Source organism: Molothrus ater, unplaced genomic scaffold (genome assembly GCF_012460135.2).
Source record: "Molothrus ater isolate BHLD 08-10-18 breed brown headed cowbird unplaced genomic scaffold, BPBGC_Mater_1.1 matUn_MA574, whole genome shotgun sequence".
In the NCBI taxonomy this organism is placed as follows: Eukaryota; Metazoa; Chordata; class Aves; order Passeriformes; family Icteridae; genus Molothrus; species Molothrus ater.
The window spans coordinates 25,524-48,762 of NW_023416533.1; the positions used below are offsets into that span (position 1 = coordinate 25,524).

General features: G+C 53.1%; 1 protein-coding gene across 1 annotated transcript in view; it reads right to left on the reverse strand.

Annotated features, from left to right (window-relative positions):
* Nucleotides 1-23,239, reverse strand: part of LOC118700330 (kinase suppressor of Ras 2-like) — a gene marked incomplete at its 3' end in the record, with an annotated part of 68,951 nt that overhangs the window by 24,780 nt on the left and 20,932 nt on the right. Inside the window, exon 5 of the mRNA XM_036404745.1 lies at nt 8,904-9,085. Within this exon, the coding sequence (XP_036260638.1) occupies nt 8,904-9,085 (182 nt within the window). The remainder of the gene's footprint in view (nt 1-8,903; nt 9,086-23,239) is intronic.

Here is a 23,239-nt window from a genome sequence, read left to right on the forward strand (position 1 = left end):
CCATGCCGGGATCCAAAGGCTGGATTTTCACTCGGGGGTTTGAGAGGTTTCCCGGGCACCAGCGGTGGCTCCCGGCTGTTTGCTCAGAGTGCCAGCAAATCCCTGGCTAAACAGGCGCTGGATATTAGCCCAGGGAGTGGGGAGAGCCGCTGTTTGCTTTAATATCCCATTTTAATATCGCGGCAGGCACGGGGCTCTAATTGCACTCGGCGGCTGAAGGTTACATTTACATCCCTCCCCCGGGTTAGAAATCCTGGAGCAGCCCAGGCTGATCCTGCTCCAGCACCTCGGACCAGCAGCAGCTCTGGATCCTTCTCTTCCCCTGGTCACTCCTCAGGCAGAGGCAGCAATTGAGATGTCAGAACCACACAAGCATGGAATGGGTTGGGTGGGAAGGGACGTTAAAATCATCTCATTCCCGTGGGCAGGGACACCTTCCACTGTCCCAGTTTATTCCAGCCTGGCCTTGGGCACTGCCAGGGATCCAGGGGCAGCCCCAGCTGCTCTGGGAATTCCATTCCAGCCCCTCCCCACCCTGCCAGGGAACAATTCCTAATTCCCAATATCCCATCCATCCCTGCGCTCTGGCAGTGGGAAGCCATTCCCTGTGTCCTGGATTTATCCACTGTGTAAAAAGTCACTCTCCCTAATCTTTATAAGCTCCCTTCAAAGCCGAGGAGGGGAGTTCATGTCCCCAGCACCACATTGCCAAAATTTTTGATATTTTCTCACCACTCTTTGTGACAACTCACCCTCCACAACCTGCCAGGGGTGGGAATTTGGGCCACACATCCCAGAGGTGAGTGACCCCTCTATGCCCAGCCTCCCTGAGCATCATTCCCCCCTCACTAAATCCTGTTCAAAAACTGAGTTGTCATCACTCCCCCCTCGCTAAACCTTGTTAGAAAACTGAGTTGTCATCACTCCCCCCTCGCTAAATCTTGTTAGAAAACTGAGTTGTCATCACCCCTCCCTCCAATGACTCTCTCTGAAGAGCCAAACACCCCCGGCCAGAGCAGCTCTTCTCCCGGAATTAAATTACAACCTCCACGTTATCAGCCACAATTTATTCCCACTAACTTTCGGCTGGCCTCAATTAAATCCTGCCAGCCCGGCGAGGGGGAGAGGGGATGGAGGCAACGGCGGCTGCTGAGCCTTTTAATTACTTTCTAAATGGGCTCGCTGCAAAAATGTATTGAAGTGTAGCGGGGATTTTGACCTCGTACCATAAATGAGCCCGACGTGACTCACAGCTAATTACCTTCATTAGCGGCAGCGAGCCACGTAGGATCGCGGCGTTTAACAATAGAGCCGCTGTTGGCAGGAGGGCAAAGCAGCGGAGTGGGGCAGGAGGGCAGGGAGAGGCACCGGGGAGCAGCCCCGAGGGCTTGGGGGGCTCGGGGGGCTCTGGGGTTAATTGGGGAGTCTCCCCTCTACCCGGATTCCTGGCAGGGTAAACTCGGGCGGATGCTCAGAGGGAGATGCAGCAGTCTCCCCCCAGCGCAGGAGGAATATTCTCATTGAAAACCCCCCCATTATCACAGTTAGCGTTAATTACAAGGGGGGAATCCACCATGAGCCGGTCTTGGTTCAGGGTGGGACGGTCGGGTTTTGTCGTGGGGATCTTGTGATGGAGAAGTGGCCGCGGGATCGGATGATCCTCGCAAGCTTTGGAGCGTGACAGCGGCTGCCTCTCCCCCATTCTCCCTCTCTCCAGCACCCCGGAGCTTCCCCCCTGCCACTGATTATTTAAAACCTTTATTTATCACCAGCAGCCTCCTGCCTGCCTCAAAAATCCGAATTCTCCCGGCCATAATTCCCCTCACCTCGTTCCCCCCGCTCCGAGCTGGCATTTCACTGGGCACAAGCGGAATTTCGCAGGGTGGCACCCACTGAGCAGCCCCATGGAGACATCCCCCGGCCACCCACCCCATCCCTGCCTCCCGAGGGGTTCCCAAAAACCAAACCCCTCTTCCCGATGTGACAGCCCAGGCAGGGAGCGCCACCCTCCTTCCGACACCGCCGTGTTTTCCTTCGCAAAGGTCAGGGCTCCTGCTCAGCTCATCCCAAAATCAACAGCCGCGCTTGATGGGATCACCTGTGCCGGCAGCGGAGCCGGGAAAGGGGAAAACCAACTGGGCAACGGGTGACAGCCACCTCCGGCGTGTCCCTGACAGGCGACACGGCGCAGAGCCCTGGCAGCCCGCTCCCCGGCGGTGACAGGCAGCTGTGACAGCTCCTGAGTGGCACCCGGCGCCTCGGAGGTGACGGGGACGCGGCGGCGCTGCCGTGGCCGTGACGCCCCCGCTGCTGTCCCGGCAGAGCCGGGCTGTGGCAGAGTCTATGGGGCCTATGAGAGCTCCATGGAGGATTGAGACTTAACGGTAGGAGCTGCTGAGTCATGATGAGACAGTAAAATAAGCTCCTGTCTTCTACCCCTCGCCCCATAGCTTATCTCTGGAACCCCATAGGTCACTTTTCCCTAACCCTTACTATTGGACAAGTTTGGATGCCCCTATACCCTGTAAAAAGGAGCTGGTTTAGCCCATCTGACAGAAGAAGAGCTGTTGCTGGAACCTTTCACAGATCCCTCAATAAACCATCGCTGTGGAACCGCCAGGACCTCTCCTTCTCCTCTCTCGTGTCTGCTTCTGCCTCAGCCAAAGGCGCCCTAGCAAGCCAGCAAAGAGCTGGAATCCTGAGAGAGCTGATGATCACTAAAGAGCTGAAATCACTGAGCTTGCTGAGGGTGACCATGGCTGTGAGCTGACGGGGTACTGGGCACTCTGTCTCCCACAGGGACTGAGTTATCCAGACTATCCTGCAGCGCCCGGGGATAAGGCCAAGATCGGGGTCTCATCACCGGGTGGATTCTGGCTGGGCCCCAGCTGGGCTGCCTGGGCATGTCCTGCATGGAGAAAAGCACCTGAGCTTCCCCATTTCGTTATTTTGGGGTTGTACCCTCCATGGGGTGGGTGGGGATGCCCTCAGAGAGCCCCAAAGCCTCCCCAAGGATGTTGTAAATCAAAGGCGACTCCGATGGAGGGGAGAGAGAATGATGCATCTGACTCCATTATCAGAAGGCTTGATTTATTATTTTATCATATATATTATATTAAAACTATACTAAAAGAATAGAAGAAAGGATTTCATCAGAAGGCTGGCTAAGAATAGAAAAAGAAAGAATGAATAACAAAGGCCTGTGGCTTGGACAGAGCCAGCTGGCTGTGATTGGCCATTAATTAGAAACAACCACATGAGGCTAATCCCAGATGCACCTGTTGCATTCCACAGCAGCAGATAACCATTGGTTACATTTTGTTCCTGAGGCCTCTCAGCTTCTCAGGTGAAAAAATCCCAAGGAAAGGATTTTTCATAAAAGATGTCTGTGACACAAGGACACCTGGAGCATCTTCCAGGGGTGGCAGCGGTGCTGAACCCCAGGGATGGGCACTGCTTTGTCACAATTGTCCCTTCCTCATCTCCTGGCCCCTGTCTGGATGGCAGGGAGCTGGTGGGAGCGTGTTATCCATCACAGAGACAGCCTGATCAACAAACCCTCCTTATCCTGCTATGTGGGAAATGGATTTGTAGAGTGGTCAGATAAGACCATAATCCAACACTACTACAGCAAACACGTTCCCATTATGAATGGGACAGAGAAAATTGATGGAAGTGGACTTGGTAAGAATGCCAGGATGAGTCACTGCAAAGCCAAGGAATGGCCAGGAGGCTTTGCACTTATCCCAAACATTCCAAATGTCACCAAAATGCTCCCAAGGTGGGTGAATCCCCTGGAGAAATTAGGAGGAGACACTGGGGTGGAGCCTCTTTCCAAAAGAGTTCAACAGCAGAAGAAACCCAGGATCAGGAATATCTCCACCACCAGGCAAAAATCCCAGTCCTGAGACAAATCATAATATCCATGGAATGGTTTGAGTGGGAAAGAATCTTAAAGCTCATCCAGTGCCACCCGTGCCATGGGCAGGGACACCTCCCACTGCCCCAGGCTGCTCCCAGCCCTGTCCAGCCTGGCCTTGGGCACTGCCAGGGATCCAGGGGCAGCCCCAGCTGCTCTGGGCACCTGTGCCAGCTGCAGTGACAGAGTTCCAATGTCTCAGCCCGTGGCAGCTCCAGGGACACTGTCCCAGTGTCTCCCCACCACTCTGGGTTTACTTCCCCATGGTCACAGCTGGGAGCCAAGCACCCCAGGGAGAGGCTCTGCAGCAAAGTCCCTTCATGAGACACCACAGGCCTTGCTCGTGCTGCTTTTAGGGCCAAAATAGCATGGGAGAGATCCCAGAGCAGCTGCTCCAGCAGCTTTCCCTCCCCAGGATAGAAATCCATGCAGAATTCAAGGTACAAAGGCATCACCTGCTCCCTGCATGAGTGCGTGTGGCAGATATTCCACATGGAATCTGGGAAGTGTCCCTGTCTGTCACTGTCACATTTTCTGAAAAATCCCTTCGCCCAGGATTCTTCTCCTGGGAAGCTGAGAGGCCTCAGGGAAAAGGAAAACAATTCTTATCTCATTTGCTTCTCCTGTGTTGTGCTGGTGTGGAATGTGTTTGGAGATTGTTTACCCACAGGTGATTGTTCCATTGGATTCTGCTGTGAGTTGTTTTCACTCTTTGGCCAATCAGGGCCAAGCTGTGTCAGGACTCTGGAAAGAGTCACAAGTTTTCATTATTATCTTTTTAGCATTGAGTAAGTGTCCTTTCTGTATTCTGTAGTATAGTATAGTATTCTTTAATATAATATAGCATCACAAAATAATAAATTGGCCTTCTGAGAACATGGAGTCAGATCCTTCCTTCCTTCCTTCCTTCCTTCCTTCCTTCCTTCCTTCCTTCCTTCCTTCCTTCCTTCCTTCCTTCCTTCCTTCCTTCCTTCCTTCCTTCCTTCCTTCCTTCCTTCCTTCCTTCCTTCCTCCCTCCCTCCCTCCCTCCCTCCCTCCCTCCCTCCCTCCCTCCCTCCCTCCCTCCCAACACAAGACCTGTCCATGTGGGGGGTTGGACTGGGATGGCCTTTGAGGTCCCTTCCAACCCTGTGGATCACAGCTAGCTCCAGTGGGTGGAAGGATGACCCAGGCTGGATCCAGCAGGATGAAACCAAAGCTGAGCTGGAGCAGGGGGGATCATCTGAAGCAGGAGCTGCTCCCAGAGCATCGCTCCAGTAAGGAAAGAATCCCTTTCTAACCCAGGCAGTTCCCCTTTCCGACATGACAATCCCATTTACCCAGCTCAAATGCCATGTTCAGCTGCCTTAAAGCCTGACATGGGGATTTCCCCCCCAGTTCCCAGCCTTGCAGGCTCAGTTAGGCTCATCCAGACAAAGCTGTGCCCTCCGACTCCACTGCCAGGGTGGGAAACCCTCTGGAGCCTCGCTGCCAGCTGTGGCCAGATGTGGCTGCAGGGAGCTGCCAGCACAGCTGGGGAGTGCTCCAGCCACATGCAGGGCAGGGTCAGGGAGGAGGGAACCCCTGGTGCTCCCCAGGAAAGGAGGCTCCCTTTGGGAAGTGCCCTCCTGGAGGTGGCTGGGGCTGGGACAGCGTTAGGGAGAAGTGTCCCCCCAAAACCCACCCCAGCACTGTGGGGTGACCATGGCAAGGGGCATGGGTGGCACTGGCTACTTTCCTGTGTCACCTTCAGCACCACTGTCACATCCTTGGGTCCAGCCTGGTGCTTTCCAAAGGAAAAACTGGATTTAGGGCTCTGGGAATCCCACCCCGACCTACTGGACATTTTCCTGGATTCCACCAAACTTTCCCGAGGTCAGCCCTTCAGGGGCTCTTCCAGGAGCTGGGGGGGCTCTGGTGGCATCTCAGCCACCACTTGTCACTTGGCCATGCCTGGCTGGGATCCTGCTCATGCTCGACACCATAAACTGCAAATTCCTCACTCCCAAAGCCAAGGGGAAGAGGCAGGACTGGGATTCAGGAGAATCCCCCCAGGGCAGAGCAGCAGCTCGGTGGCTGTGGTGGAGGTGTCACACAGGACTGGGCAGGGAGGGGACATCCTGGAGACCACATTAAACCAGTTGTTCTACAACTTCTGAGGGGCAGCTCGGGTCTCTGCTCCCTGTGACAGTGAGAGGGATTGGCTGGAGCTGTGCTGGGAGGTTTAGGTGGAGATCAGGGCAAGGTTCTCCCCCCAGAGGGTGCTGGCACTGCCCAGGCTGCCCAGGGAATGGGCACAGCCCCGAGGCTGCCAGAGCTCCAGGAGCCTTTGGGCAGCACTGCCAGGGATGGACAGGGTGGGATTGTTGGGGGGCAGGGACAGGGACTGGATCAGTGATCCCTGAGGATCAACTCAGGATATTCCATGATCCTGTGATTCCCCCAGCCAGATTTGCTGGAAGAAGAGGCTCTTTCTGCAGCTCCCTCCAGCCCTCTGTGAAAATCCATTCCCATCAGGACAAAGGGATGTTAAAAACCAAAGGGAAGCATCCAAACCCTCTCCTGACCCAGGCCAGGGATGAGTCAGATGGGAACGTGTTCCTGCCAGGAGCAGCAAGGCTGTGGAAAAGAAATCATGGAGAGACAGCCAGGGAGGGACAGGGCCTGGCTGGGCTCCCCTCACCCATCTCCAGCTGACAACAACAACAACAACAATTTTTGTGTTTCCGTGCTTAGGGAAGTAATTCCACAGCAATCCAGAGCATCTGGGTGCTGCTGTGCTGATCCCACAGGAGGAAAAGGGAAGAGGGATTTTTAGAAAAAAAACATAGGGATGGGATATTGTGGAGAGCTCAGCTGTTGAACCACCACAAGGATGGGGACAGGGAATCCTTGGGATGCAGGGAGGGCTTGGAGCAACCTGCTCCAGTGGGAGGTGTCCCTGCCCATGGACAGGGATGAGCTTCAAGCTCCCTTCCATCCCAAATCATCCCATGATTCTGCTCCCTACAAACAAACATCTGCCCTGCTTGGTGTAACCCACACAGATGTTGATCCTGCAAGGACCAAACAGTGTGGAAGAGGTTTTCCAGTGACTTCTGTGAGCCAGAGAGAAGTTTGGTAAGAGGATCCGCGTTTACCCCTGAAAGAATTTCCTAACAAGGTCATTGACAAAGAAACCAAGAAAGAAAGAAGGAGAAATAAGAGAAACCTGCAACTGCCTGCTCCAATGAGCACTTTGTTTGTCTTTCCTGACCAATGAGTAAAGTGCAAACTTGTGAGCTTTGTGAGAATGTAGAACAAGCATGCATGCTGCAACAAAAACAGGTTTGAAGCCTTCTGCAAACAGAGTGCGTTGCTTTGCATTGTCTCCATCTCAACCACGACAAAACAGCTCCACTGATGCCAAACCTCCCAGCAGGGATCAACCAGCTGGGGAAACCCAGCTCCCACCCAGCCCAGAAAACATTCCCAGCAGCCAGGGAGGTTGGAGGGGAATGAGAGGAGACACCTCTCTGGCAGGGTTGGTCGCTTGCCAGCCCATCACTGCCATCGTGTCCCTCTGTGGCCGCGCCACGTCCCATCAGGATGTCACAGCACGGCACAGCATCCAACCCTGATCAAAACTAATCCAAGGAGACACTCCAGAGGGGGCTGGGAATGGGGTTTGCTCCGTGCTTCCTGCTCTGTTGGTCTGGGCTGTGAGCTGAGTACAGACAATTCCGTGTGGGAAACAGCAAGGCAGAAATGCCCCTCGGTCTGGGCAAACCTGGGGCTGGGTGTTGGAAATCTCTGGGAACAGCATGGTCTGCATGCAGAGCTCCTGCCAGGTGCCACTGTCCCCAAAGGCAAAGGGACAGGAGGAAAAGGACAGCAGGACTGGCTGGATGAGCCCTCAGTGACCCCAGATGGGAAAGGGGAAAGGGGAAAGGGGAAAGGGGAAAGGGGAAAGGGGAAAGGGGAAAGGGGAAAGGGGAAAGGGGAAAGGGGAAAGGGGAAAGGGGAAAGGGGAAAGGGGAAAGGGGAAAGGGGAAAGGGGAAAGGGGAAAGGGGAAAGGAAAGGAAAGGAAAGGAAAGGAAAGGAAAGGAAAGGAAAGGAAAGGAAAGGAAAGGAAAGGAAAGGAAAGGAAAGGAAAGGAAAGGAAAGGAAAGGAAAGGAAAGGAAAGGAAAGGAAAGGAAAGGAAATCTGGCTGCCAGCCCTCTGGCTGCAAAACCTTCTCCAGCCTGCTTCTTGAGCAGGAGGAATGAGTGGAAGACCCCAAAACAAGCCAGGAAGACATTTCCAGAAAGGAAACAAGGGAAAAACCCAGGGAAGGGAAGGTGACAGAAAGCCAGCCTAGATGTGGAGTTGGAGGAAGTTTTAGCTGAGGAACAAGAGGCAAAGGGAGCTTGGCAGGGAATCACTCCCAGCAGCTGCCACGTGTTTTCTCCAGGGAAGCTCTTCTTGGGCCAAGAGCCACGCCTGGCTTGGAAAAGTTTCAGTCTCTGTGGAATTAATCCCAGCACTGGTCTGGGACCAGGAAATGAGGGTCAGGCCTGGGTGGGCTCATGGAGCCAAACCCACCCAGTGAGTGCCACCAGCAGCATCTCCTGGTAAAGGACCAAGCCCTGCCAGGTGGGATCAGGGCTGGCTGCTGAGATCAGCTCCACGGGGTTTGCACCAGGACTGGCTTCCCAAAACTCCACATCCAGCAAGCAGGAGAGGTTTCAACACAGAGGTGAAACCACAAAGGTTTACAAAGCAGCCCTCAGATGGTGACATCCAGGCAGTGCCACCACCCCAGACAGCACAAAAACCTCCGTGGCCTTCCCAAAAACCAGAAACAATCAAGTCTGGGCTATCTTTGCCCAGAAGCACCCACAGATCTCTAAACACCAACATGGGCACCTCCACAAGGGCTGGGCTCATTCCACAGCGCTCAACCAACATCCTCCAAACCATTGACTCCACAACTCCCCAGTCCCATCCCCTGCCTGGCACCTCCCAGCCCTGGGGGCACTCACTTGCAGAGAAGGAGGCTTCGGTGTGGACGGGCGGGGTGGAGGGCAGGAAGGGCGGGTACCCCACGAAGAAGGAGCGCAGGGAGCGCTCGGAGAGCAGCGGGGAGCGCTGGGCTGGGATGTTCTCACAGCTCCCCACGCTGTTGTGGATCTTGAGGTTCAGGGGCTTGTTCTTCTTCTTGACTCTGGGAGGGAAAAGAGGAAAAAGGAGGGAAAAGTGAAGGGAAAGGAGTTGGGGACGAGCTGGTGGCAGCCGTGGGATGGAGGTGCTGCTGCATCATTTCCCATGTGATAATTAATGCAGCTTCCCAATGGGAATTCCCAATCCCTCCCTGCCACCAAACAAAGGCAATTTTCATTAAGGAACATTTCAGAGCTTTTCCTCTTGAGAACCTGGGTGAAAAAAATCATTTGGTCCAAAAGCTCATCAGCCTCAGCCTTGCTGACCTTGTCAAATCCCCTAAATGGTCACATTTAATGTCACTACATCAAATAAAGGGCCCAAGCAAGGGTGGGCTGCAGTGGAGAACGTGAGGGACCCCAAGAGAGTCCCAGGAATCACCACAGGGCTGTGGTGTGGACAACCCAAAACACTGGGGGAAGTTCCTCAGAAATTAAATTCTGCAGAGCAGGGGGAGGAGACACCTGCCTCTCCCTCCTGTCCCATTTTTCCACTCTGGGACAAAGCCCAGTGTTGTTCTGCTGGCTCAGATGATCCCAAAGCTGCACCAGACTGAAAGGATTTGGGATGCAGAGTGACTCTGGCAGCTCAGATGGGCTGGGCTGCAGGATCCTGGCACTCGGGGCTGCTCCAGCTCATCCTCTCTGGCTGCCATGGAGTGAGGAGCAGAGAGAGCCCTGGGAAAGGCAGCTCAGCCCGCTGGAGATCTGCAGGATCTGGAACAGAGATCCTTGGAGAACATCCTGGCAGTGCAACACCCCAAGGATTCCTGGAATGCTCCATCCATAATCCCTGCATCCCAACCAGAGCACTGCATCCCAAATCCAGCCCTGGGGCACAGCACAGGAGGGACCTGGAGCTGCTGGGGAGAGTCCAGAAGAGGCACCAGAGATGCTCCAAGGGCTGGAGCCAGGCTGGGGGAGCTGGGGGTGCTCACCTGGAGAGGAGAAGGCTCCAGGAACACCTCAGAGCCCCTTGCAGGGCCTGAAGGGGCTCCAGGAGAGCTGGAGAGGGACTGGGGACAAGGGATGGAGGGACAGGACACAGGGAATGGCTCCCACTGCCAGAGGGCAGGGATGGATGGGATATTGGGAATCAGGAATTGTTCCCTGGCAGGGTGGGCAGGCCCTGGAGCTGAGCATGTCCCACCACTCCCTGCCATGCCTGGGGCATCTGGCCCTGCCAGGCGATGGGAAATGGCCTCTTAATGAAGAAAATTAAACCATCCTCTAATAAGTTAATTATTTCCTCACACAGGAAAGCTGCTGCTGTGTTTAGGGTGGCTGCAAGGACCCCTTTGGGTGCGCTGGGCTCAGGATGGGGTGGATGTTCCAGGCTGGTCCAGCTGAGCAGCTCTCCTGGCTTGGAGCTCCTTGGGGTCAGCCCACAGCTGATGGCCATGGAGCCATGGAATGGGGTGGGGGGGAAGGGACATTGGAGCTCATTAAAGGACATGGGCAGGGACACCTCCCACTGTCCCAGGCTGCTCCCAGCCCCAATGTCCAACTTGGCCTTGGGCACTGCCAGGGATCCAGGGGCAGCCCCAGCTGCTCTGTGGCCTCTCTCTGACCCACCCACCCAGGGAACAATTCCTTCCCAAAATCCCATCTATCCCTGCCTGGTGGCCCCAAATCCAGTCCATCCCCTCCACTGCTGCTCCTCAATCCCAACCCCACCAAAAATCCCAGAGCTGCTCCCCTGGCATGGCCCCAGCCCCCCTGAGCTCAACCCCGGCCCAAAGCCCTTCCTGAAAGGCAGTGATTAAGCACTAATCTCGTTTATTTTCACCCATAAATCAGTTCCAGACCAAATATTTACTGTGAGCATCATTTCCTCGCCAAGCAGGGCTGCTGACAGCTCTCATTATTAGGAAGGATGAGTGATTTTGGACAGAGAGAGATGGTTTTTTTCCTCTCTCTGTTTCTTCAGAAGAAGAAAAAATAATAAAGAATAATAAACACCAGGATCCAACTGGGTGACTGGGCTGGCTGCCCATGGCTTTGATCCCTATCCTGAGGGAAGAGGGGCAAGGACCAAACCTTGGAGAGGAGCAGGAGCATCCAGGGAAAACCCCCTGGCACAGGGGGCTCACAGGGACAGGCATCCTGTCCCCTGGCCTGGGGACAAGGAGCGTCTGAGGGACATGGAGCGAACCCAGCCTTGTTTGGGGCTTCTTGGGCAAAAAAGGGCCAAAAACCACCCTTGGGGCAGGGCTGGAGGGTGAGGCCAGTCATGGGCACCTCAGAAAGGACTTGTTGCCATGAGGGGTCATCCATCCATCCATCCATCATCCATCCATCCATCCATCCATCCATCCTCCATGGATCCATCCATCCTCCATGGATCCATCCATCCATCCATCCATCCATCCATCCATCCATCCATCCATCCATCCATCCATCCATCCATCCATCCATCTATCCATGGATCCATCCCTCCATCCATCCCTTCATCCATCCATCATCATCCATCCCTCCATCCATCCCTCCATCCATCCATCCATCCATCCCTTCATCCATCCATCCATCCATCCATCCATCCATCCATCCATCATCCCTCCATCCATCCATCCATCCATCCATCATCCATCCATCATCCATCCATCCATCCATGGATCCATAGATCCATCCATTCTCCTACACAGGTTGGAATGAGATGATCTCCAAAGTCCTTCCCAGCCAAACCACTCCATGATTCCATAGATGGTGACAGGACAAAGGGAAATGGTTTCAAACTAAAAGAGGGCAGGGATGGATGGGATTTTGGGTAGGAATTCCTCCCTGGGAGGGTGGGCAGGCCCTGGCACAGGATGCCCAGAGCAGCTGGGGCTGCCCCTGGATCCCTGGAAGTGTCCAAGGCAAACATTTCCATCCTCCTTTTATTTACCCAAAGTGGGGGAAAATGTGCTGGAAATGCATCCTGGTCCTGCCAGCCTAAATTCCCCATCCCAGCTGGGCAGGAGGAGCCCCATTCCCTGTGCCAGTCTCCCAGTTCCACAAGGACAGCAGAGGCAAAAAAAGGAGAATTAAAAAAAACAAAAACAAAAAACCCAAACAAAAAACCAAAACCAAACCCAAACCAAACCAAAACAAACAAACACAAAGAAAACAAGGGAAAACCTCAGCCTAATTTCAATTTTCCATAGGGATAAGACCCAAGACAGCCCTGTTTCAGGAAAGGGAGGCAGGATTATGGAGCAGATATTTTTTATTTCGGCTCCAAAGGGTTTTGAGGGAGCAGAGAGAAACACACCTGGTCCATCTCGAGGCTTGGAGCCCCCCAAAATCTGGGAGATGCCCACAGCACCCTCCAGGAATGGCAGGAAAATGCCACCATGGGCCAAGGGCACCTCCCCTGCCACATTTGGAGCAGATCCCAAAATCTGGACATCCCCACTATGTTTTTTTTTTTTTGCTTCTCTCCACAGTTGTCCCACCCCCTTCCTTGCTCCAGGAGGCTCCAAATCTGGGCATTCCCTGGATTCTACTCCTCACTGCAGGTCCCCAGCAGCACATTGGGGTCAGCCCCTGCACTATGCAGCCCTTGGCTTCCCAAACCTTTCCCAAAATCTCACATCTCAGCCCTTGGCACATCGTGAGCAGCCCCAGAATCCCCCTCTCCTTCACCTCTCACCACCCCATAACCCTCTGCAGACCCAAATTCCTCATTTTTCCTCATTTGTCCTCCTTTTTTCCGTGGAGCATCAGGGTTAATTCCTGCCTCGGGATGCTCGGAGAGATTCCTTCTCAGATAGGCAAATGCCAACGACTGGGGCTGTAATTTCATGCAGGAATTTGCTAAATATATAATGATGGATGAAAAAAAAAAATAAAATGGGGAATAAAAAAAAATAATTAAAAAAAAAAAAAAGCCGAGCGAGTTTGAAGCGTTTAATGCAAATCCCTCGAGGTGTCAATCCCGCCTGAATGGCTCATCCCCGCCTGCTCGGTGGGATCAGTCAAACGCTTATCACCGGCTTGGGGAGGGGAAAAATAGAGGGTTTCAACAGGCACTGAAAAACAGGAGCAGACAGCGGGACAAAGGGCCCGTCACCGCTGCCAGGAGAGGGCAGGGAGTGACAGAGGGATGCGGCAGGAAGGGTGGGGATGTTTGTTTGGGATTGCCACAGAAAGGAGCCCGCGGAGGTTTTGCCCTGCTGGGCTGGTTTGGTGGCTGGAAGAGCAGGATGTGCTGGGAGAGGCTGGAATGTGAGGGTGGGCACCGTGGGATCCGTGTGTTACAGGGAGTAAAAATCCATCACAGGGCTGTGATGCTCCTGGAATAGGGCTGATCCCAAAAAGCATCCCAAAGGAAACACCCCAAACATTCCCCACCTCTGGCAGGGCTCATCTCCATTCCCAACTCTTAAAACCTCAGAAATCAAGTCAATATTCTCAAAGCTGTGATACTTCTGGAGTATGGCTGATCCCAAAAGCATCCCAAAGGAAACACCCCAACCATTCCCCAGCCCCTGGCAGGGCTCATCTCCATTCCCAACTCTTAAAAATACCCCAGAAATAGAGTCAATGTTCACAGGGCTGTGATACTTCTGGAGTATGGCTCATCCCAAAAAGTATCCTAAAGATGACACCCCAGCCATTCCCCAGCTCTGGCAGGGCTCATCTCCATTCCCAACTCTTAAAAAAACCGGAAATTGAGTCAATATTCTCAGGGCTGTGATACTTCTGGAGTATGGCTCATCCCAAAAAGCATCCCAAAGGGGACACCCCAGTCAGCCCCTGGCAGGGCTCATCCTCCATTCCCAACTCTTAAAAAACACAGAAATTAGTCAAATGTTCACTGTGATGCTGTGATGCTCCTGGAATAGGGCTCATCCCAAAAAACATCCCAAAGGGAACACCCCAACCATTCCCCAGCCCCTGGCAGGGCTCATCCTCCATGCCCAACTCTTAAAAAACCTGGACATCGAGTCAATGTTCACAGGGCTGTGATACTTCTGGAGTATGGCTCATCCCAAAAAGCATCCCAAAGGAAACACCCCAACTATTCCCCAGCCCCTGGCAGGGCTCATCTTCTCCATTCCCAGCTCTTAAAAAACTCAGAAATCAAGTCAATGTTGACTTTGATGCTGTAAATGTCCTGGGATATGGCTCATCCCAAAAAGCATCCCAAAGATGACACCCCAGCCATTCCCCAGCTGTGGCAGTGCTCATCTCCATTCCCAACTCTTAAAAAACCTGGAAATCAAGTCAATGTCCTCAAGGCTGTGATGCTTCTGGAGTATGGCTGATCCCAAAAAGCATCCCAAAGATGACACCCCAATCAGCCCCTGGCAGGGCTCATCCTCCATTCCCAACTCTTAAAAAAACTGGAAATCAAGTCGAGGGCTGTGATGCTCCTGGAATAGGGCTCATCCCAAAAAGCATCCCAAAGATGACACCCCAATCAACCCCTGGCAGGGTTCATCTCCATTCCCAACTCTTAAAAAACCCAGAAATTAGTCAAATGTTCACTGTGATGCTGTGATGCTCCTGGAATAGGGCTCATCCCAAAAAACATCCCAAAGGGAGCACCCCAACCATTCCTCAGCCCCTGGCAGGGCTCATCCTCCATGCCCAACTCTTAAAAACCTGGAAATCAAGTCAATGTCCTCAGGGCTGTGATACTTCTGGGATTTGGCTCATCCCAAAAAACATCACAAACAGGACACCCCAACCATTCCCCAGCTCTGGCAAGGCTCATTTCCATTCCCAACTTTTAAAAAACCCAGAGATCGAGTAAGTAGCAGCCTGCTCTGCAGTCATTTGTTGGCACTCCCATTCTTATTGCCATTTAAAAGAATTAAAACGGGTTTAATTTACAATTGAACCACCGGGCAGGAGCTGCCCCTGCAGGAGCCAGGTGATGTTTTATTCACCACTTCGCTCCTCGTCAGCACACACCAATTTCCACACAAGCGTTGCTCTTAAAGGAAGGGAAATAGAGTGGGAGGAAAAAAAAAAAAAATAGAAATCCTCTCCTTGGTATTTCAGCTGCAAAGGATTAAAGATCGCTGCAGCCTGGCCGGGATTCCGCCCCGAAGATTTGTGGCTTTTGGAGTGCTTTAATTGCACAATATTTCCGATTAAATCAGAGCAAGGAGCAGGTGAAGGGCTGCCCCCGTGCCTCCTCCACCAGCAGCACCCACTGGAATGGGAAAAAAGGGGAAGAAAATCCTCAGATTCACTCTGGAATTCTTTGGAATGGCAAAAAAAAAAGGGGAAGAAAACGCTCAGATTCACTCTGGCATTATTTGGAATGGTAAAAAAAAAAAGGGAAGAAAAGCCTTAGTTTCACTCTGGCATTCTTTGGAATGGCAAAAAAAAAAGGGAAGAAAACACTCAGATTCATTCTGGCATTCTTTGGAATGGTTAAAAAGGGAAGAAAACACTCAGATTCACTCTGGAATTCTTTGGAATGGTAAAAAAAAAGAGAAGAAAATACTCAGATTCCAACACTCAGATTCACTCTGGCATTCATGGAATGGCAAAAAAAAGGGAAGAAAAGCTTCAGATTCACTCTGGAATTCTTTGGAATGGTAAAAAAATAAAGGGAAGAAAAACCTTAGATTCACTCTGGCATTCTTTGGAATGGTAAAAAAGGGAAGAAAATACTCAGATTCAAACACTCAGATTCACTCTGGCATTCTTTCAGGCAGGAATGATTTGGTGGGAAGGGAGCTTGAAGATCATTTTATCCCAACCTTGCCATGGGCAGGGACACCTCCCATTGTCCCAGGGATCCAGGGGCAGCCACAGCTTCAGTCTGTGCTCACAGGGAACAATTCCTTCCCCATTTCCCACCCATCCCTGCAGTGAGAAGCCATTCCCTGTCCCTGTCCCTCCTTAGCAAAGCCCTTCTCCAGAATTCCTGCCACTTCTCCCTTCCTGTTCCCATATTGGCACACAGATGGCAAAATCTGACCTTTTTCTCAAATAAACCATTAAAAAACCCACCCTGGCTAAGGAGTCTGAGCATTTCCAAACAGCCTTGGGGAGCTGGGATCACAACCAGCCCAGCTGGAGCTGTCTCAGCCAGGAAAGGAGGCACCAGGTCACCTTTGGCACTGGGATAAACTCACAGCTCCGTGCCCAGTGCCATCCCACGTCCCAAATCCCCCTGGTGCTCTCAGGGTGGCACCAGCTTCTGAAGGGTTTTCAGCATTCAAGGCAGAGGATTTTTTTGAACCTGCCTGAAAAGCTGAAATTCCTTCATTCTCCACCCAAACCTGAACAAGCTCCACACAATGTTCACACTCTGGAACAAGCTGGGGTTGAGATAAAGAAATAAACACAGAATATCCTGCAGATGTTCCATTTATCCTCCTCATTCCCATAAAGAGGCAACAATCCCTCCCTCCCCTGGCCAGAGGAAAAGCAGCTCCTTCATATCAAAGCCTCAGCACTTAAATATTTATCCAAGTGCCTGTCCCCACTTCCCTGGATGCCTGAATTTCCACGCTCGACTCTGACTGATCTATTATTCTCTTTTCCAAGCACAAAGTGGAACTTTTTTATTACAGCTGCAAATTATAAAGCTGGGAAATTCTTTGAAGGGAGTTCGAGCCAAACAGTTTTTTTTCCCCCTCCTCCTCCTCCTCCTCCTCAGGGCTGCAGGAACAGCACTGGGAGCAGACAGGGGCAGGAAGGAGCTGACAGAGGTAATTTCCAGGATCCTGGAGCTGGAGCTGTTTCTCATTAAGCCCCTTCTGTTTTCTTGGTTGCCACTGTTACGTTTCCTTGAGGGCACTGAGGGTGAGCTGGGGCCAGCCAGGGCTGCTGGGGCTGAGCCTCCTTCAGATGGAGAAACTTCCACAGGGATTCAGCCCCGGAATGGGGCACCCTGAGGGGGTTTCCCCATCCCCAGACAGCACAGCCTCAGCCAGGTGGGGCAGATCTGGACAATCCTGGAATGGTTTGGGATGGAAGGGACATTAAATCCCATCTCATCCCACCCCTGCCATGGCAGGGACACCTCCCACTGTCCCAGGCTGCTCCCAGCCCCAGTGTCCAGCCTGGCCTTGGGCACTGCCAGGGATCCAGGGGCAGCCCCAGCTGCTCTGGGAGTTCCGTCCCAGCTCCTCACCACCCTGCCAGGGAACAATTCCTCATTCCCAAGATCCCATCCATCCCTGCCCTCTGGCAGTGGGAGCCATTCCCTGTGTCCTGTCCCTCCATCCCTTGTCCCCAGTCCCTCTGCAGCTCTCCTGGAGCCCCTTTAGGCCCTGCAAGGGGCTCTGAGGTGTCCCTGGAGCCTTCTCCTCTCCAGGTGAGCACCCCCAGCTCTCCCAGCCTGGCTCCAGAGCAGAGGGATGGGTGGCCTGAAAGCCACAGAGATTCCCACAGGACCACCCAGTGCCACCCCTGCCATGGCAGGGACACCTCCCACTGTCCCAGGCTGCTCCCAGCCCCAATGTCCAACCTGGCCTTGGACATTCCAGGGATCCAGGGGCAGCCCCAGCTGCTCCAGAGCAGAGGGGCTCCAGCCCTTGGAGCACCTCCATGGCCTCTCTGGACTCTGAGGAGCACTCCCTGCTTTGGTTTTCATCCCATTATTGCCAAGGAATCCCCTGGAGCTCTTGGCCAGCCTGGGCCAGCACCGAGGGTCAGGGCTGGGATGGCAGGAGGGTCAGGACAAGCTCCCACCAACCTCTTGAACCACCAAGAAATGAACAGGGGAGCTGCTCCTGGCTGGGAGACAGAGCTGGGCAGAGCTCAGGCTCTGCCAGGCCCAGCAGTGGTCAGTGCCAGCCTGGCCAGCGCTGCCCACAGCCCCTGCCCTCCCCGTGCCCTCCCTCCCAGCCAGGAACGCGGTGCCACCTCTCCCAGGGTGCTCATCCTTATCTAAATTCATCCTCACGCCCGTCTGGCTTTGAAAGGAGCCTCAACTCCTCATTAAAGGACACGGTGAGAAGTTTCTCCTCTGAGCACGGTAAAGCTCCAGCGGCTCTGGATGGAATAGCAGGGCCGTAATTAACATTAATGACACTCCTAAGGAGCGCCGCAGCCTGGAGCAGCGGGATGGTTCCAGCACGGAGCCAGGTTGGTACGGGGACCACTCATCACTGTCACCTCACGGTGTGCAAAGCATCCTTTGAGGGAGCTGGACACATTCCAGGAGCTGTGCACAGCTCCACAGCCCGGCAGCAGCAGCGAGATTAATCAGGGGGATGATTTGGAAGCACAGGGAGAGATGCTGCTCGTTTTGCTCTCCAAATTCCTGCACTGCCATGCTCTGCCCCTCGCTGGAGTTCCAGGCTGGGCTCTGGTTTCAGGATAAATAACAGAGATCATGGGATCCTTGGAAATCATGGAGTCCCCAAGTGCCACATCCACACAGCTGTTAAATCCCTTCAGGGATGGGAACTCCAGCCCTGCTCTGGGCAGCTGTGCCAGTGCCTGACCTGAATCCCAGACCTCCAAAAACCTGGGAGCTGAGGGCCCAGAGGTGAAAAATTGAATCCCAGACCTCCAAAAACTTGGGAGCAGAGGGGATGGAGGTGAAAAACTGAATCCCAGACCCACAAAAATCTGGGAGCTGAGGGAAGAGAGGTGAAAAACTGAATCCCAAACCTCCAAAAGCCTGGGAGCAGAGGTCTTCTCCACCATCCCCACCCCCCTGAGCAGCCCCTGCTTAGTCTGTGCCTCAGATTTAATCATTTAAGCTGGTCCTAAACAGGCCCTGATGGATCGGCCCACCCTGCCCCTGCCCTGGCCCAGCCTGAGGCCGTTCCCTCTGCTCCTGTCCCTGTTCCCTGGAGCACAGCCCGACCCCCCGGCTGTCCCCTCCTGGCAGGAGCTGTGCAGAGCCACAAGGGCCCCCCTGAGGCTCCTTTGCTCCAGGCTGAGCCCCTTCCCAGCTCCCTCAGCCTCTCCTGGGGCTCCAGCCCCTTCCCAGCTCCGTTCCCTGCCCTGGCCACGCTCCAGCCCCTCCATGTCCATCTTGTCATGAGGGACACAAACGTGACCCCAAGATCTGAGGTGTCTCACAGGGGACTGGCCCTGCCCTGCTCCTGCTGCCACCCTAGGGCTGGCACAGCCCAGGTGCCAGTGCCCACCTTGGGAAGAGGCTCCATATGGATCATTCCCACACGTTGGGCACGTCCTGCTGCATCCACCTGCTCTGCAAACATCAATCTCCTGCTCGTGCCCAGTGCCAGGAGCCCACCTGCCTTTCCAAAGCTGGGCAATGTCACAGGAGCTGCCTGGATGCTCTCCTGAATCCTACCCATGCAGAACATCCAAGCATCGATCCACCAGGTGGATGGGAATTGCTACAAGGGGAAACATCATTATTATCAAGGTTGAGGAGCAGCAGAATTAATGATCCATCAGGGCCTGTTTAGGACCAGCTTAAATGATTAAATCTGAGGCACAATCTAAGCAGGGGCTGCTCAGTGGGGTGAGGATGGTGGAGAAGACCTCTGCTCCCAGGTTTTTGGAGGTTTGGGATTCAGTTTTTCACCTCTCTACCCTCAGCTCCCAGTTTTTTGTGGGTCTGGGATTCAGGTTTTCACTTCCGTCCCCTCTGCTCCCAAGTTTTTGGAGGTCTGGGATTCAGTTTTTCACCTCTCTACCCTCAGCTCCCAGGTTTTTGGAGGTCTGGGATCCAGTTTTTCACCTCTGGGCCATGATGTTCCCAGTTGGGCAGTAGATTTGGTCAAGTACCACAGGAAATATCCCATTGTCAGGAATTTGCAATGTGGGATGGAGAAAAAACACCCTCAGGACAGAAAGTATCTAAAGTTAAAGTTGGAAATAGGTCAAGGAAAAAGGAAAAGAAGAAGCTGGGGATGTGCTCTATCACCAGGTCACATCTGAACTTCATGTCTGACTTCACCCAGCCAGGAAATCCTCATCCCAGTCTGGAAAAATCCCACCAAAAATCCACCTCGGCACCAATGGAGCAAAAGGGGAGGAAATGAACCCTCAGAAGGCTTTGAACCAGCAGGTTTTTCCACCAGGAAAACACCCACACCCTGAATGTCACTGCAGCAACACAGGACAAGGAGAACTCATGGAAAATTTAGCCAAAATCCAGCTGCCTTGAGCTGGAGGAGCCTCGTGCACCACAAAAATGTAATGTCCCATCCTGTCCAGCAGCTGCTGGAACTCAGCACGTCCCCAGGGCTGGGTCGTGCTCCCATCCTCCCTCTCCAGCTGCTTCCCAGAGGATGCTCCTTGGAGCTCATGGATCTGGCCACAGCAGCGCGGCAAAAGGAGCCACAGCTGGGAGCTGAGCAGGGTTTGGGCTCAGCTCCCCTTCACAAGGGTCAGGGTTGAGGAGGGGGGTCAGGGGATGGATCTAAGGAGGGGTCCAAGGATGAAGGAAGGGTCAAAGGACAGGCCTGAAAGACAAAGGATGGGTCTAAGGATGGGCCCAAAGGTGAAGGATGGGCTAAAAGGTAAAGGGTGGATCTAATGAGGAGTCTAAGGATGAAGGATGGGTCAAAGGACAGGCCTGAAAGACACAGGATGGGTCTAAGGATGGGCCCCAAGGTGAAGGATGGGTTAAGGAAGGGTCCAAAGATGAAGGATAGGCTAAAAGATGAAGGGTGGATCTAATGAGGGGTCTAAGGATGAAGGGTGAGTCAAAAGACAGGCCTAAAAGACACAGGATGGGTCTAAAGAGGGCTCAGAAGGAAGAAGGATGGGAAAATTATGAAGGGTCTGTCTAATGAGGGGTCCAAAGATGAAGGATGGGTCTAAGGACAGGCCTAAAAGACACAGGATGAGTCTAAGGAGGGCTCAGAAGGAAGAAGGATGGGGTAAGGAGGGGTCCAAAGATGAAGGATGGGCTGAAAGATGAAGGCTGTGTCTAATGAGGGGTCTAAGGATGAAGGATGGGTCTAAGGATGAGTCAAAGGACAAAGGGTGGGTCAGAGAAGGAAAGGGGTCCAGGGTCTAATGAGAGGTGCAGGGATGAAGGACAGGCCCAAGGACAGGCCTAAAGATGAAGGAGGGGTTCAAATATGGGGGAAAGGATGAAGGGTCTGTCTAAGGATGGGCCAAAGGACAAAGGATGGGTCCAATGTGGGGTCCCAGGATGAAGGGTGGGTCCAAGGACAGGTGTAAAGATGAAGGATGGGTCTGAGGATGAGTCTAAACGTGAAGAATGGTTCTAAGTACAAAGGAAAAGTCTAAGAATGGGCCTAAGGATGAAGGATGGGTCTACTGAGGGATCCCAGGATGAGTCCAAGGACAGGTCTAAAGAAGAAGGATGGGTCTAAGGATGGGCCCAAGGATGATGGATATGTCTAAGGACAAAGAAAAGGTCTAAGTACAGGTCAAAGGATAAAGGATGGGCCAAAGGACAAAGGCCAGGTCTAATGAGGGGTCTAGAGATGAAGGATGGCTTCAAGGAGAGGTCTAAGGATGAAGGCCGGGTCTAAAGAGGGGTCCAAGGATGATGGGTGGGCCTAGGTAGAGGACAAAAGACAAAAGATGGGCCAAAGGATGGGTGTAAGGGTAAAATCCACCCACTCCTTCCAAGGGTTAACAAGCCCTTAACGAGCTGGACTTCTATTCCCCAGCTAATGGATTTTTGAGACCTCCCATTCCGAGTTTGTTTCTTCCCTGGCTCCTGGCTGATGGATAATCATTAACTACCCATGAGAGACTCCAATGGCCCGTGGAATTCATGAGGTATTAAATGGGCATTATTTTATCAGCCACTCTCAATGTTTTGTTTGGGTTTGAGGACCATTCCTGAGATGTTTATGGGCTGTGGATTTATGGAAGTCAGGGGATCTTTTCAGGAGTAATGTTCCGTACCTCGGAGTTACGGTCGACAGCTGGAGACTCCATGCGGGAAAATTGGAGGCTGGGAGCTCCAAAACAAAAAAATCAGACTTAACCCCTGCCTCAGAAGGTCTTGGCACACAGAAATGATGGATTAAACACCGGGAATAAGATCCAAAACACAACATTCAAAGGAGTTTATGAGCTGTCATCGGGAATCAAGCAGTACAAGGTGGCCTTGCTCGGGAGGGGACCCGGTCGCTGCCGCTGCTGTCACAAATAAATGGTGCTGGTTTATTTTCTGTCTGTGCCAAGGTGGAAAAATCCAGGGGGAGCAGCCTCAGAGAACCCTGAGGGCTCCACTCCATCAATCCCAACCCACAGCTCATAGGGAGAGAGATTTCTCCTCCTGCCAAAGTCACCCCAGAGCCCCTTTCACCCCATCCTGAGCTGAGGAGGAGATAAAGGGACTTTGGATAAGTGCCAGGACACAGGGAATGGCTCCCACTGCCAGAGGGCAGGGATGGATGGGATATTGGGATCAATTGTTCCCTGGCAGGGTGGGCAGGCCCTAGCACAGGTGCCCAGAGCAGCTGTGGCTGCCCCTGGATCCCTGGCAGTGCCCAAGGCCAGGCTGGACACTGGGGCTGGGAGCAGCCTGGGACAGTGGGAGGTGTCCCTGCCATGGCAGGGATGGGACAAGATGCTCCTTAATGTCCCTTCCATCCCAAACCACTCCATAAATCAGCCTGAGGGACACCAACCTCCCTCCTGGGAGGGTCTCAGAAGGGCCCTTGCAGAGACCAGGCAGGATGGAGTTAAACCTCCACCCCAAATCACTCCAGGAGATCCCACCCAGCACTTGGGATCCTCAAACTCTCGACTGTCCATGTCCAGCCCCTCCTTCCATGCTGGAACAGGACACAGGGAACAAAAAGCCCCAATCCAAAGCAACCCAAGGGCCCAGGAGCACAACAAAAATCAGGAGGGGTTGATCAGGGAAGGCTCCAAACCCTCCTCCAGGGATGAGCTCCCTCCTGCAGGAAGCACAGAGGACTCGGACTTCAGGGACACTGTAAAAGTGTGGCATTAAAAAAAAATCCATCCTCAAATTCCACGGCCATAAAATAACAATTAGCTGAGAAGAGCCAGAAAATATTTCAATTTTAATCCACTTTTTATCTGTGCCAGGCATTTTCCACCTCATCCAGGCTAATAAACAACTTCCACTCCAGCAGGGCTGTGCTGGAAAAAAAGAGGGGAAAAAGAAGAAGCTGCCTCTTTAATGCACTAATTACAATCCCGAAGCACTAATGGGATTAGCAGGCAGGATTTAGTGGTTGTCTCCTGCAAAATCATTAAGTGCCATTAGAGAAAATGAAGTTCCCTGCTTCTCCAAGAGGTTTGCAGGAATCCGG